This window comes from Setaria viridis, chromosome 8, assembly GCF_005286985.2.
Source record: "Setaria viridis chromosome 8, Setaria_viridis_v4.0, whole genome shotgun sequence".
In the NCBI taxonomy this organism is placed as follows: Eukaryota; Viridiplantae; Streptophyta; class Magnoliopsida; order Poales; family Poaceae; genus Setaria; species Setaria viridis.
In genome coordinates this window covers 719,326-734,381 of record NC_048270.2, presented here as the reverse complement: position 1 = coordinate 734,381, position 15,056 = coordinate 719,326, and the positions used below count along the sequence as shown (strand labels likewise).

At 49.8% G+C, this 15,056-nt stretch overlaps 1 protein-coding gene across 1 annotated transcript; it reads left to right on the top strand.

Annotated features, from left to right (window-relative positions):
* The first annotated feature begins 6,938 nt into the window (after positions 1 to 6,938).
* Positions 6,939 to 9,810, top strand: LOC117866914 (cation/H(+) antiporter 15). Its single transcript, XM_034751212.2, has one exon. The coding sequence runs from the start codon at positions 7,058 to 7,060 to the stop codon at positions 9,587 to 9,589; it is 2,532 nt and encodes an 843-aa protein (XP_034607103.1). The 5' UTR covers positions 6,939 to 7,057; the 3' UTR covers positions 9,590 to 9,810.
* Positions 9,811 to 15,056: the final 5,246 nt, after the last annotated feature.

The following is a 15,056-nucleotide window of genomic DNA, read 5'->3' as shown; positions in this document are numbered from 1 at the left end:
TGAATTGAAGTACGTAATCTAATTTTTCTTAGTATATACATATGGATTAGTTTTTGAAGTTTACTATGCAGTGCCGGCCCTGGGGGGGGCAGGGGGGGCGGCTGCCCTGGGCCCCCAAATCCCAGGGGCCCCACCCCTAGGCAGTCAGCGAGACAGGTCACAACGGAGGCCCAGGGAAAAGATAACGAGTCACGACACAACTCTGGTTCCTAATTAAAGGCAGGCGCACAGGTGACAGGCCCTATCGGCCATCGCAAATTCGCACACGCAGGCCTGCGCACACGCCCCGTCGCCCCTAGGCCCTAGCGCCGCCCGCCGCCGAAAGTTCTGCAACCTGCTGCCGTGCTAGCGTGCTGCGCGCCTACTGCCGTGCATCGCGCATGCGTGGTGGTCGCACTCCCGGTCTCCCGCGCGTGGCCGTGATCCCCTCCAGAGCTGTCAGCTGTGTCTCGTGAGGGTTTTGTTCCGGTTCTGTACTTCTGTTTAACCTCGCTCGACGAGAAACGAGATCAGGTTGTTCCTATTCGACTGCGACAGCAACTAGGTAGGCTGCTTGATTATCAATTTTCCAATTCTCCATACCATTAATTATTAATTCACTATCACAAGTTATTTAATATTAACCAATTTATAACTATTGTGTATTTATAATAATTTCAGCACTGTGGGATATCATGTCGTCTAGAAAATATGAATCAGGCTGCGAGAAAAGGAAAAGGAAAAGACGTGTGGATGAGTTGATAGAATCACAGAGAGGAGCTATGGATAAATTTTGCAAGAGTTATCATGACCCTAAGAGTAATACGGGTGCCTCGACGAACCCAGATGAGTTGGCAATAGTTGTTGCGGATGAACCAACTAATGGGAATCAAGAAGAAAATGTTAACATCAACGTCGATGATAACAATGTAAGTGACTCTCAGACCACAATAAATGCATCAAGTGCACATGCACAGTCTGCTAGTGTTGATGAGGAACCAATTTACACTTCAGATATTTATGATCCAAGAAATTGGGATAATCTTGATAATAACGCAAGAGACATATTAGTCGAGAAAGGGCCTATAAGAGAAGAAAATATCAAATTTCCTCTAGATGCTGCCTCAAGACATTTTTCATATGCTCATTATTCTAGAAAATTAAGCAATGGAGAGGTACATGATAGAAAATGGTTAGTTTATTCAAAGCATGTTGACAAAGTTTTTTGTTTCTGCTGTAAAATCTTCAAGTCTAGCACTAGCAAGAGTCCTAGTTCCTTAGCAGGTGATGGGTTAAGAAATTGGAAGCATATCAGTGAGAAGCTTAAAGAACATGAAAATAGTGTTGAGCATATTAGTAACATGAATAGTTAGAATGAATTAAGAGCTAGACTGCGGAAAAAGGAAACAATTGACAAAGAATTGCAGCAGCAAATCACAAAGGAGAAAGAACGGTTGAGGCAAGTTTTGTTAAGAATAATAGCCATTGTGAAATTTCTTGGTAAACGCAATTTGGCTTTCAGAGGAAGCAGTGAGCAGCTTTATAATGATAGTAATGGTAATTTCTTAGCTTGTGTTGAGATGATTGCAGAATTTGACTTGGTAATGCAAGACCACCTTAGACGTATTCAGAACAAAGAAATTCATTATCATTATCTTAGTCACAAAATTCAGAATGAGTTGATCTCTCTTTTGGCTTCTGATATCACAAGTTATATCATAAAGGTTGTTAAAGATGCCAAGTATTTCTCTGTTATCCTAGATTGTACCCCTGATGTCAGTCATCAAGAACAAATGACTTTATTAGTTCGATGTGTTAATTTGTCTGATGGCAAGATAAAAATTGAGGAGTACTTTTTGGGGTTCTTGAAGGTGGATGACACATCTGGTATGGGGCTTTTTAATGTATTGCTTGAATCTATGGAGTCATTTGGCCTAAATATTAGTGACATAAGGGGTCAAGGATATGACAATGGTTCTAATATGAAAGGAAAATACAAAGGGGTAAAAACACGGTTACTTGATATCAATCCAAGAGCATTATATATGCCATGTGCGTGCCATAGTCTAAATCTTACTCTTTGTGATATGGCAAAATCTAGTAGGAAAGCTGTTTCATTTTTTGGAATTGTTCAACGCATATATGTGTTATTTGCTGGTTCTACGAAAAGATGGAATATTTTGCTTAAACATGTTCCTAGTCTAACTGTGAAATCATTATCCAATACTCGTTGGGAGAGTCGAATCAAAAGTGTTACAGCAATAAGATATCAAGCTACTGAGTTAAGATCTGCTTTGTCTGAGTTACATCATGATTCTGACGTTGAACCTAAGGATAGAAGTGATGCAAAAAATTTATTTGATGCACTTGGCAGCTTTGAGTTTCTAATTGGTATGGTTATCTGGCATGCTATTTTATTTGCTGTAAATAAAGTGAGCAAGAAGTTGCAATCACCAGCCATGTGCATTGACTCTACTTTGAAGCAAATACAAGGTATAATGCAATACTTTGAGAATTACAGAAATGAGGGGTTTTCTTCCAGTCTGATCATCGCCAAAGGTATTGCAACAGATATGGGTGTGGAGGCATCATTTTCAGAAAAACGTCGTGCTACGAGGAAGAAACAATTTGATGAAAGTAATTGCCAAGAAGAAATTCTTGAAGCTGAGAAGGCTTTTGAAGTTGAATATTTTTTTGTTTTGGTTGATATGGCAATCGCTTCTTTGAAGAACAGATTTGAAGAACTCATGGTGTTTAAAGATATATTTGGATTTTTGATGAGCTCAAGCACTTTGAAGTCATTAAATGATAATGAACTTGAAGAATGTTGCATTAAATTTGCAGAAACCTTTTCTTTTGATGGTTCATCTGATGTTGAGGTATATGATCTTATTTCTGAATTGAAGATTATGAAATTCACTTTGCCAGATGACGTAATGTCTGCTATGGAGATTTTTGAGCATGTCAGAGATGTGGATTGTTATCCTAATGTCTCCATTGCTTACCGACTCTTATTTACTGTGCCTGTGACTGTCGCATCGGCTGAAAGAAGCTTTTCAAAGTTGAAGTTATTGAGGAACTATTTGAGGTCAACAATGACTCAGGAGAGGTTAAATGGTTTGGCAACATTATGCATCGAGAAGAAATTGTTGGATGAGATTGACATAAACTCTATCATAAGTGACTTTGCATCGAGGAATGTTAGAAGAAACTTTTAAGGTAATATGTATAAATAATTTTATATGAATATTGCTTTTAGATACATTTAATTATGTATTGGTACTATTTTATATATATATTTGTATAATGTTTATATTAAAAGGCCCCAAATTTTACTTTCGCCCCGGGCCTCCCAAATCTTAGGACCGGCCCTGTTACTATGCATGTATCAACGGAGGATGAAGTTTCTAACCTTTAGAACACTTGAAAGATTGCAATCCCCAAGAAATGGTCACAAATCTGGCAGCACTTCCCCTATGGTGCTATGGATAGGGTGAAGTTTGAGCTGTGGAAATTGTAGTAAAAATTTTGAATAGCTAGAGAATATAGAAAAATTATTGAATTAGCAAGAAATGAACATTATTTTCTACAATTTGATAACATAACATATAAATGAAAAATTTCTCCATTGTAGCTTATTCTAAAAATGAGTAATTACGTGCTCAGCAGCCGCTGCAACCTTGGACGAGGCTGTCTTATCATAAGGTAGTTTCTTAGCTGGTGCTTTCTCCTTCTGCTTCTTCTGTTTCTTGTTAGGAGGTGGAGGTGGAGGAGGAACTGAACGCTTATTTGTAGGAAGGGAAGGTGGACTCATGCTTGGATCCCTTTGTGGTACTGCACTCACGCTAGGAGACCTATCTGGTAGTGGAGAGTGTGCCCTGGCAGATGGCGTAGGTGATCTTACCATTGAGCCTTGAGGAGATGATCCCAAGATCGGGGGATTCGGCTGCGTAATCCTTATGAAGCGCTTGGGCCGCTAAATCCAACCATGGATAGCTTGTCCTAGATTCTTTTCCCCGTACCTCCAGGGATCTCCAGTTCTAGGTCCTCCCAACCGTCGGCCACTCGGTCCACCCCAACTTTGGCATAGTGAGCTTGAATCTGCACGGCATGTAGTGTTTGGCTTTGCATCGGTTGCTCAACCACACCATAATCCACCACTATAAGCTTGTTTCTTACGGGAGTAACAAGCTCACACTGGGCTCTCCCTGTGATGTCGTCCATGGGGTATCATTCCTCAATGACCTCAGTACATCCTCCAGCTGCGGCTTCAATGTTTCCTCCAGCTGCGGCTTCCGTGGAAGCGACACTGCTTCGATGCTGAGTCGGGCTTACGTCGACATGTGGCCCTGATGCTGCAGCAGCTGCTTGTTGACTGGCATGTTTGCTGAGAGCTAGGGCCACACGCTCATCTATTATTTCCTCGATTCTTGCCTCTGCTGCTGCTACTTGTTGTTGCAACTCTCGCAGCTGTCGTGCTTGGTCTGCCTTGCTTCTTTGGTGACTTCTATATGATTCAATGTGCTGACGAAAGGCATACTTCCACAGAATGACTCCTTTGCCTTGGCATCGTCTAGGGTGTTCACGATTTCCAAGTGTTATTGTCAGCTCGTCCCTCTCTCGATCAGGCACGAAGGATCCATCAGCTGTTTTTTCCACTAATTCATCAAGTCTAGTAGCCACTTCTCTTATTTCTTCGCCGGTTACAATTGATCCATCTTCGGGATTGAGGCTGCCGCCATGACCATAAAACCAATTCTTTCATCGCTCAGGCCGCTGACCACACTGACCGCTGCCAAGCAACATCAGCCGCTGTGGTCCGCTGCAAGCAGCCAAATTCGACAACCATGCAACAACCCCTGGCTACCACCATAACTTCGATCGCCTGCACATAGACTCGGCAACACCCATTCAGCTCACCATGTGATGGAGTTACCGCCATCGGCTCTGGCCTCCCATGACAATGGTTTAGCAGTGCCACGAACCAAGTTAGGTCTCTGGAGACGACGCCTCCAAGGAGGGCACGACACCAATGGTGCTGCCATCACTCGTCTAGGATCTGGACAGGATTTTCACCTAGAAAACCCCGTGCAGCAGGGTCGTAATTCCAACATGACGCCCCCAACAGGAAAGACGACGTTCTAGGACGTCATCGTCATGTCCACCAGGACGAAGGCCGATGAGGGTTTTCGCCCGGAGCAATACAACCCCTCGCTGCACGTACATGGTTCGGCACTCCCGGACCACTGTTACAGCAACCCAGCCGAGGTGACGCCACCGCTACGCCTCCACTCACCATGCCACCATATCTCCACCTCCGTTTCTATCACCGCCCTCCACAGCTACCCACGCACAGCGCCCTTCACCGCCTACACCTCCCTACCGCCACCACGCGTCCGCTTGCTGTTCCACTACCACCTGGCTTGCGGCGCGCTCCTCCTGACCACACACACTTCCCGGCCGCCACGCACTCTCCCGATTGCGCTCCTCCCGACCTTGGCGCGCCTCCCGGCCGCCGCGCGCACTCCCAGCCACGCACCTCCTGGCCACGCGCTCCTCCTGGTCGCCGCGCGCCTCCCATTCACACTCCTCCTAGCCATGCGCTCCTCCCGATCGCCGTGCGCTCCACCCAACCGCCGCGCTTCGCTCCTAACCGGCGCACCTCCGTTGCCCGCGCCGGCTGTCTAGCCTTCATCCTCGCGCGCCACCCACCAAGATCCCACCAGCAGCCGTCAACTCCGCCATAGCAGCACGTGCAGCGGCACCACCTCGCCGACCTGGTCTTCCTACCCCCCGGAACACCTCCTGCTCGTCGGCCCATGCACAGGAGGCAGCTGGGATCTCGACCGGCTTGGTGAACGGCCGACGCTCGGCCACCGCGCACCTCGACGCTCTTTGAGACATCGCTAGCGGCGGGCGTCAGGGGCGGTGGATCCAAGGATAGGGAAGCCGGATCCGCCCACGGCGGGGTTGGATCCGGGATGTCACCGCTGCTCCGGCGCGCCGCCCGGCCTCTCCTTGCGCCATCCCGCCCCGACGCATAGGACCCTCACCGGCCGAGTTGCCCTGCCGCCACTGTCCTCGGGAGCCACACAGGCTTCCGGCGACCCCCTCCGGCGGCGGCGAGGTGGCACAGAGGCAAGGGGGGTGGGTTGGTGGCGGCAGCACGCGTTACCCGCGGGGGAGCTGATGCGGGGGCCTGGGTTAAGCCCAGCTCGCGTGGACTTCTTGGGGAAGGAATATTGAACTAGTGAGCCCCTTTGCTTCAATTCCTAGCCTAATTAAATATCCTCATCCTCGTCATCGGTGACCTCTGCATAGTCCTATGCGTAGCCCTTGGTTACATATTGCTTGATGAGGGCCAGATCGTACTCCAATTTCTTGTCACAGATAGCCTTTTCTTTGGCATAGTATTCGCTTACTATACTAGGGGAACCAGAGAGCCAGAGAAAGATTCGGTTCGGTTCTGAACAATGGTTCCATCTTAGGTCCTGTTTGGCATGGCTCCAGCTGTAGGTGGAGCTTGGGCAGCATCTCTTCACGGAAGCCATACCAGGGCACGTAGGGATTTACAATCATGTAATCGACGAGGCGGCGACCACCTTCTTCTTATTCATCTTCCCAGGGGCCTCGGCCGGCTGGCACACCTCCGCCGCCGTGATATCCTTTCCGGCTGGGCCTCCTTTCCCCGCCATGCGGTCCTTCCTCCGGCGATCCATGAGACAGTTCAACTCCTTCTTCAGCTCCAGGATCCCTCCTCCGACGCCTTCCTCTTCAGGAGGACCGATGCAAGAAGAAGAAAAGCGGCGGCTACTGGCTTGGACCGAAGAGAGGCTGAATCGGATCGAGAGTGGTGTACCTGATCTCCATGCAGAGCTCACAACCACAGACCAAACAAAATGCAAGTGCGTGTGCATGCATGCAGTGTCCCATTCCCACTGCAGACAAAAATAGCAGCAGCTCCTTCCTCCCATGGCCATGGATCACTCCTCACCCCACGCCCACGCGCTTCAATTCATTCTCTCCTTCCCCGGCGCATCGATCCCATAACCGGTAGTCATCGCCGGCTAGGAAGACGATGGCGGCGGCGGCGGTGAGCGACCCGCTGGCGGAGCTTTGGAAGCACATCATGTCGGCGGACCGGTCAGACCTGCTGTGCTTCTACCCGAGCAAGATCACGATGAGCGGCATCTGGACGGGGGACAGCCCCATGGACTTCTCCCTCCCGCTGCTCCTCTTCCAGATCATCCTCATCACCTCCACCACCCGCGCCGTCGCGCTCCTCCTCTCCCCGCTCCGCCTCCCGCGCTACATCGCCGAGATCCTCGCCGGCTTCCTCCTCGGCCCCTCCGTGCTCGGCCGCCTCCCCCACTTCTCCGACATCGCCTTCCCCGTCCGCAGCCTCTTTATCCTCGAGTCCATGTCCCTCCTCGGCCTCATCTACTACACCTTCACCATCGGCGTCGAGATCGAGCTCCACACCGTGCTCCGCGCCGGCCTCCGCAGCTTCTGGTTTGCCGCCTCCTCCGCGCTCCCGCCCTTCCTCGTCGGCGCCGCCGCCGGCTACGTCGCCGTCAGCACCGACGACTCCAGGAGGACGGGCGCCCAGTTCATCAACAGCCTCTCGTTCCCCGTCTTCCTCGGCGCCACCTTCTGCTCCACCGCCTTCTCCGTGCTGGCGCGCAACATCGCCCAGCTCAAGCTCGCCGGCACCGACGTCGGCCAGCTCTCCATCTCCGCCTCCCTCATCAACGACACCTTCGCGTGGGCCGGGCTCACCGTCGCCACCGCGCTCGCGCACGTGCGCTACGGCATGGTCCCGTGCCTCTGGACGCTCGTGTCGGGCTTCCTCATCGTTGGCACCAGCTACCTCGTCGTCCGCCCGATGCTCCTGCGCCTGACGCGCCGCGTCGCCGAGGGGGAGGTGGTCACCGAGCTGCAGGAGTGCTCGGTGCTCGTCGGCGTCATGGTCGCCGCGCTCGTGGCCGACGCCGGGGGCACGCACGCCATCTTCGGCGCCTTCGTGTTCGGCCTCGCCGTGCCCAACGGGCCGGTCGGCGTGGCCATCGTGGAGAAGGTGGAGGACTTCGTGGTGGGCACGCTGCTGCCGCTCTTCTTCGCCATGAGCGGCCTCCGCACGGACACCGCCAAGATCACCAGCACACCAGCGGCGGTGCTGCTGATGGCGGCGGCGCTGGCCGCGGCGATCCTCAAGGTTGTATCCGCGGTGAGCGTGGCCGGCGTGTTCGGCATGCCGCTGCACGACGGCATTTCCATCGGGCTGCTGCTCAACACCAAGGGAGTCATCGAGCTCGTCATCCTCAACATCGGGAAGAACAAGAAGATCATGAGCGACCAGTCGTTCACGGTGCTGGTGTTCATGTCGGCGCTGATCACGGCGCTGGTGACGCCGCTGCTGGCCATGGTTGTGAAGCCGGCGCGGAGGCTCGTGTTCTACAAGCGGCGCACCATCGCGTGGCCCCAGCCCAACGCTGAGTTCCACGTGCTGGCGTGCGTCCACATGCCGCGCGACGTGCCGGCGCTCCTGACTCTCTTGGACGTGGCGTCGCCCTCGGAGCGGTCGCCGGTGGCAGTGCAGGCGCTGCACCTGATCGAGTTCGCCGGGCGGTCGTCGGCACTGCTCCTGATCAACGCGTCAGCACCGTCATCGTCGTTAGAGCACTCGGCGCACGGGCGCAGCCAGGTGGAGCAGCAGTTCAAGCACATCTCCCACGCCTTCATGGCGTACGAGGAGAACGCGGCGGGCGTGACGGCGCGCACGGTGGCGGCGGTGTCGCCGTACGTGAGCATGCACGACGACGTGACGTCCGCTGCGGAGGACCGGCACGCGGCGCTGATCGTGCTGCCGTTCCACAAGCACCGGTCGGTGGACGGCGGGCTGGAGGTGTTCAACCCGGCGATCCAGCCGCTGAACCAGAGCATCCAGCGGTTCTCGCCGTGCACGGTGGGGGTGCTCGTGGACCGCGGCCTCGGCGGCGTGGCGGGGGCCGGGTGCACTACCCGCGTGGCGGCGCTCTTCTTCGGCGGGCGCGACGACCGCGAGGTGGTGGCGCTGGCGACGCGCATGGTGCACAACCCGGCCATCGACCTCACCGTGCTCCGCTTCGTCCAGAAGGGAGGAAGCTTCGCGGGGAGCGAGTTCGACGCGCTCAAGGAGCGCAAGGCCGACGACGCGTGCCTGCGGGAGTTCCTGGACAGGGCCAACGGCATGAGCGCCGCCGGCGGCGGCGGCGCGGGGGTGGAGTACCGGGAGCGGGGGGTGTTCAACGCGAGCGAGATGGTGGCGCAGGTGAGGGAGGTGGAGGCGCTGGGGAAGAACCTGTTCGTGGTGGGGAAGACGCCGGGGCTGCCGGGGTTGACGGCGGGGATGGCGGAGTGGAGCGAGTGCCCGGAGCTGGGGCCCATCGGGGACCTGCTGGCGTCGAGGGACTTCCAGACCATGGCGTCCGTGCTGGTGCTGCAGTCCTACGCCAGGCCGGGGGCCATGATCTCGGCGGAGCTGGGCCTGGGCGCCGATGGCCTGCCGGCGGCGGGAAGGCCGCCACGGCCAGATCAGGTCCGCAGGAATAGCATCGGGAATCGGAGCTAGAGATGGGTTAGGATACGTCGTTGGGGTCAGTGTGCATGCGCACGATCAATGTCATCTACTGTAGCAAATAGCAACTACTCGTAGTAGCTAAAGCATGCTTGAACAGCATGAACAGCAGTTGGCAAGGAAGCTGGACATTTCACCTGCTCGTTGCATGCATGCCAATTTCAGTTTGTACAGAACTAATAAGTCATTACATAGCTATTAGATGTTGTTGTTATGGGAGATGGATGCAGTGTGCTTTTTTCTACTAGTTTTAGTTCACCAGATTGTAGTCTCAAAAAAAAAAAGTTCACCAGATTGTGCTGCTGGAGCAAACTGTTGATCTTGATTCATATCTTCATGAACTTTTTAGTTGGAAGCAGTATATGCGCTTAAGCTGAACTTCCTATCTTTGTCCTTTACTGGAGGTCTGAGATGAAATGTTTATGCATACTCTGCCGCCATTATCACAGGTGATTGACATGCGTTGGAGCAATCGGATGAACGCCTACTTATCCTGTCCAGTTCTCAGTCTGAATCACAAAGACAAATACAGCGCTGGGCCTGGTTCCCTTCGTTGTCCTGGGCCTGGAGCCTCAGTACTGACTGGGCTTGGTCTCTAACAACCAGCACTACTGGACTGGGCTGCAGTACAGTGACGTATCTCTTGTCGCCTCAAGTTTATGCACGCCATCATTTTTTTAAAAACAAAAATATATAATACACACCAAAAAAATTATTTGACGCGCCATACAACTGAGTACACGTACGCTTGTTTTTCGTCAATTGAGCGTCGTAATGCTAACAATGTGCATTGTTCATCACGCGAGGATTGAGTAATACACTGCAGTTTCTTTTGTTCCTTCTTGAGATGAAACGGATCCGAGTAGTTCTGTCACTGAAAAAAAAAATAAACGGACGGAGTGACTTGTAGCATGGTCCCAGCAGGTAGCTAGGCAGTGGCCTTGGATACCCATCGTAATACTCTGATCATGTGTCAACCGACCAAGCACGACCGGGGTCAGACGAGCTAGGTGCATATACACAACACCTCTTCATCTTCTTCAATTCGCAGCCAGTAGCCCAGTACTTCTGCTGGGGCCTTTCTGCCAGCTCTCGTAGCTCCATCCCTTCCTCCATGGATGATGGATCTATCTGCAAGCTAGCCCCGACACATGCAGTAATTTGCAGGGCGCAGCAGCACACATGTATATCGTGACGACCCACCGTACCTGCAGTAACTGCAACTTGTTTTCAGGCATGCATGTATAGATATTCTGATGCTCATGAAAAATATAACGAAGAAATTAATTAAGCACATGAAAACCACAGGTTGAAGCCTTTTTTAAAAAAAGAAAATAACTTTTTAAAAAGACCACAGTTGTTGTGTGCATTGGTCTGGTCGATGCAGGCTAGCATCCTAGGAGGCTTATTTGCTCATCCTTAACTTCCTTCTTCTTGGTGCTCTCTTTTTCTTCCTCCACCCCTGGATGTGTGTACATCTACCCTTATGTGATGGATTAGCGCACGTGCATGCATGTTAATAAGTTTAGTTAGCAAAATATTCTTTCACGATGCAAATTTGTGAACTAGCTTAATAGCACGAGAGAGATACCAACTAGATAAAAGAGATGACGATCGTGAAATGTATATGCATCGTGTATGAATCTAGGATATATTTGAGCATGTTCTCGACCGATTTGACGTCTTTCTTACAAGGAGAGGACTTGTTGGATCAACATTTTATATTGTTACCTCTGATCTAGTACTTGTTCGCATGCATTATGATTGGACGTGAGATGATAGACATATGGATGGACGGATGGATGGATCGATAACATACAATGCGTTTATATGGTCCCGGAAATGAATGGGTACGGTACAGTAAGTAGCAGCAAAAGCTGCCGCATTTCAGACGTCTGATGTACGACATTAGTCTGAATAACACTCTCGCCAAGAACACTAGCTTTTTTTTTTCTTCATATCAACAACTTGCATAGGAAGATAGGTGTAGCGACAAAGAGCTGATGATGATCTATATACTGTCATTTGCATGCAATGTTCCTAGCTATTTAAATGGAATTACTAGAAATAATAAATAAGAACATTTAAGAAATTAGTTGTTAAATTCGAAGGGTAATGTAGGAAATAAAACCCCTAAACAATGCAAGTAGAGAGATCCAGTCGCTGGCTAAACAACAAGACAGAAAAGCTAGTCCAATCCAAACGGAGGCATGGCGTGTAGCTAGCTCTAAACAAGAGGGGACAAACACGCTACTACTACAAATGTGTACAAAAATATAGCAGCAGGTTTGCATTGGGAGACATGTATGGCGCACGCAGTGTCACATGGGGCAGCAGGTACGCATGCAGCATCAGGATGCTGTGTATAGTGAGATACTGTTGGGCAGGGAAGTATACAAGGGGGAAAGGTGCAGAGGAGAGAGCTCAGCTCATGTCAAGGTGGTGTGCGTGGGGAATTAGCAAGGGACAAGGGGAACACGCCGATGGATGCAAGATGCAACACTGCTCGATGCATTGCAACCCGTGATATGATAATGTGATGGACCAGCTCGCATTGCATGCCTCGGAAGTCGTCGCGTCGTCGTGTGTGTGGATTAATCACTACTGTTTACTATATATATGTGTTTGCTTGTATAACTTTTATTTCATTATTAGTATATATAGTATATTATTAATATTTTAAGAGGCCTAGCACGCCAAGCAGGTAAATAAAAAGGCTCTCAAAAGAATAGCTGAAAATAAGGGCGTTGCATTGCATAAGTTCTGGGCCGCTTGTGTGGCAGAAAAAAAGGGAGGTCAATAATATGGTCATGATGTTTGCAATAACCACCTGCGGGTCTCGACGGCATGCAAGTTGTTAGGCCTGAACTGAAGTGATGCCTACGTTCAGATTGAAAGACTGATGGGCTTGTGTCACGTACGGCTTGCACAGTGAGCAGGACTGCTCAGAGCTCATCACGCAGCTTGCGTGAGCTTCTGCGTGCGTGCTCCTACAGTCTAATACCTCGATGGATCATTTCAGATACAATAAACAGTGAAATTTCAATACCTATTCGTCGGTCTTGCTAGGTAACAGTAATGCAGAAACTCTTGAGTTCGTCGGGTATGTTGCAGACATGCAGGTGATTCCAAGAAGAGAAGAACATGCTTGTGTATGGAGAGAACCAAAACAACAAGTGGTCATGCTCATGCATGCATAGGCTGCCGGACCGACATGCATGAAATACCACCAACCTGGTACTGTACGGGTTCTACTGCTAGTCATGATATGATTGTAGCCCCAAACCTCAGATTTTACTGCTTGTCTCGCCGGAATAATCGGTATTCTGTCCAAGATCAGGGTGTAATCGAGAATGACATTTGTGTTGTGTCACCTTCTTCTCACCCATCCCCCGGTGTTGTGGAGATCTTGTACGCGCGCATGCATGCAGGGTCCATGCCTATTATGTGTCTTATCGGTATCAGGTCTACTGAAATAGGTTTTTTTTTTCATTTTTGCCCTGATTTTCCTATGTTTGATACTGTATAAACATAATCTAATTACAAGCACAGATGGAGTCTAATTCGTGAGACGAATCTATTAAACCTAATTAGTCCATGATTTGATAATATGGTGCTACAGTAACCATTTGCTAATGATGGATTAATTAGGCTTAATAGATTCGTCTCACGAATTAGCTCAGGTTCTGCAATTAGTTTTATAATTAGCTCATATTTAGTCCTCCTAATTAGCATCCGAAATCCAATGTAACACTACTGAAGTTTGGCACCTAATATCCAAACACCCCCTTAATTTGATTACTCCTCTATTCTACTTGTTGTCTGAATATGAACATTCTGGATTATTATATTATTTGTCCTCCCTATTTGTACGTCCTTAACATTGCTTGATCTGACTATTAATTTCCCAACGACCCAACGGTTCCAGACATGTACAAGTAATTTGTGTAGCTGGGGATGGAGAATAATGCATGGGCCAGCAGCCATGCGCGGACCAGCGGGGCACAGGGCACTCATGCTAAGCGAGGGGGTCACGTGAATGCATTGCTAGGCGACACCTAATATTTGCCCGTTGCCACACGCGCAGCCTTACTCTCGCAGCAGGCACCCCAGCCAGATTCAGAGCCAGCGGCCGCGCATGTCTTGTGCACTCGTCAGTTGCCCCCGCTCCTCCTGTCACTGCCATTGTCATGCTCATGCACGCTACAGAGCTCCCATCCACTGAAACTGAACGCAAGCTTGAGCCTGCGCAAATGCAACAAGAATGCACAAGAACGAGAGCCTGCGCAAATATGTCTGCAGTATATATGCTTGGCAGCAAAACGATGTTCATGCCTTCATGCTCTAGTTGTTATTCCGTCCCTGTATATACCTGCGCAGTATGACAGTATCATCCCAGTAGTACAGTATACATTAGCATTCAGAATTTTCACTACTTGTCATCTTACTACAGCGCAGCGCAGTATGTCGGACTTGCCAACAAACAAATACCCGTGATCGTCGATCGATCCAACGGGTCCTCACTACTGCAGCCTGGCCTGTTTCGTAGCTTGTAGCATGCTCTCGCAGGCTTGCAGCAGCTACCTGATCAAACTGATTGTTGCATCGCGTTTGCCCGACCTTTTACTTTGCTTTTTTTGTATTCTATACCTTGTATTCTTTCGTCCACCGTTCATTCCTTATCCGCCACCACATATCAGCCATGCATGCACCCTACTGCTATCTCTGTCTGGTCCCGCCCCCTGTTGCTTGGCTGAATGTTTGCGTTGTGCCCACCGCGCACGTTTCTGCTGCTCAAAATGCTGCTAATCACCACTAATCATTTTGACTAGCACGGTACATTTCTATGTTTCACCCAAAAAGAGAGAGAGTTGTATTGGAAACTCAATCAGTGTTATCACATTTCCAATGATGAATGCACTGCAATTGTCAGCGGGGAAACAAAAACACAAATTGTATCAAGTTAGAGGGGCACTACTGTTAAAATTTCCAAAATTTAGTATAGCATCCGGATTCTTCTAATATCCTTAGAGAAACTTCAGCAGATCCTCTAAACAGCCTCCTACTCTAAGTTTAGAGGTTATGTCAAATAAACGAACTCCAGCAGGCCCTCTACTTGGCTCTAAACAGTCCCTTACTCCAAGTTTAGAGGTCAAGTCAAATAAACAAACTCCAGCAGACCTCTACTTGGCTCCTTATTTTGAGCACCCACATATACACTCCGTTCCTAGGGGGTCTCTAGGAATCCCTCTATCCATGATAGCTATTGATGAAGTTGAAGATATTTTTGTGGCCGTAGAAAAATAGAGAGAACCCCATTTGACATTTGGGGGCTTTGATTTAAGGGCTATTTATACCATTCCTTTTCACTCGTGATGTAAGCATCATAATCATTTTATCCCGGAGTGTAAGCCGATGATTTGCTTAAGGTGATTATAGTCCTCCTGTGTCGTGGTAGCCA

Excerpts from the sequence above, each read along its gene's own strand:
- LOC117866914 (XM_034751212.2), top strand. The coding sequence starts at position 7,058 with ATGGCGGCGGCGGCGGTGAGCGACCCGCTGGCGGAGCTTTGGAAGCAC.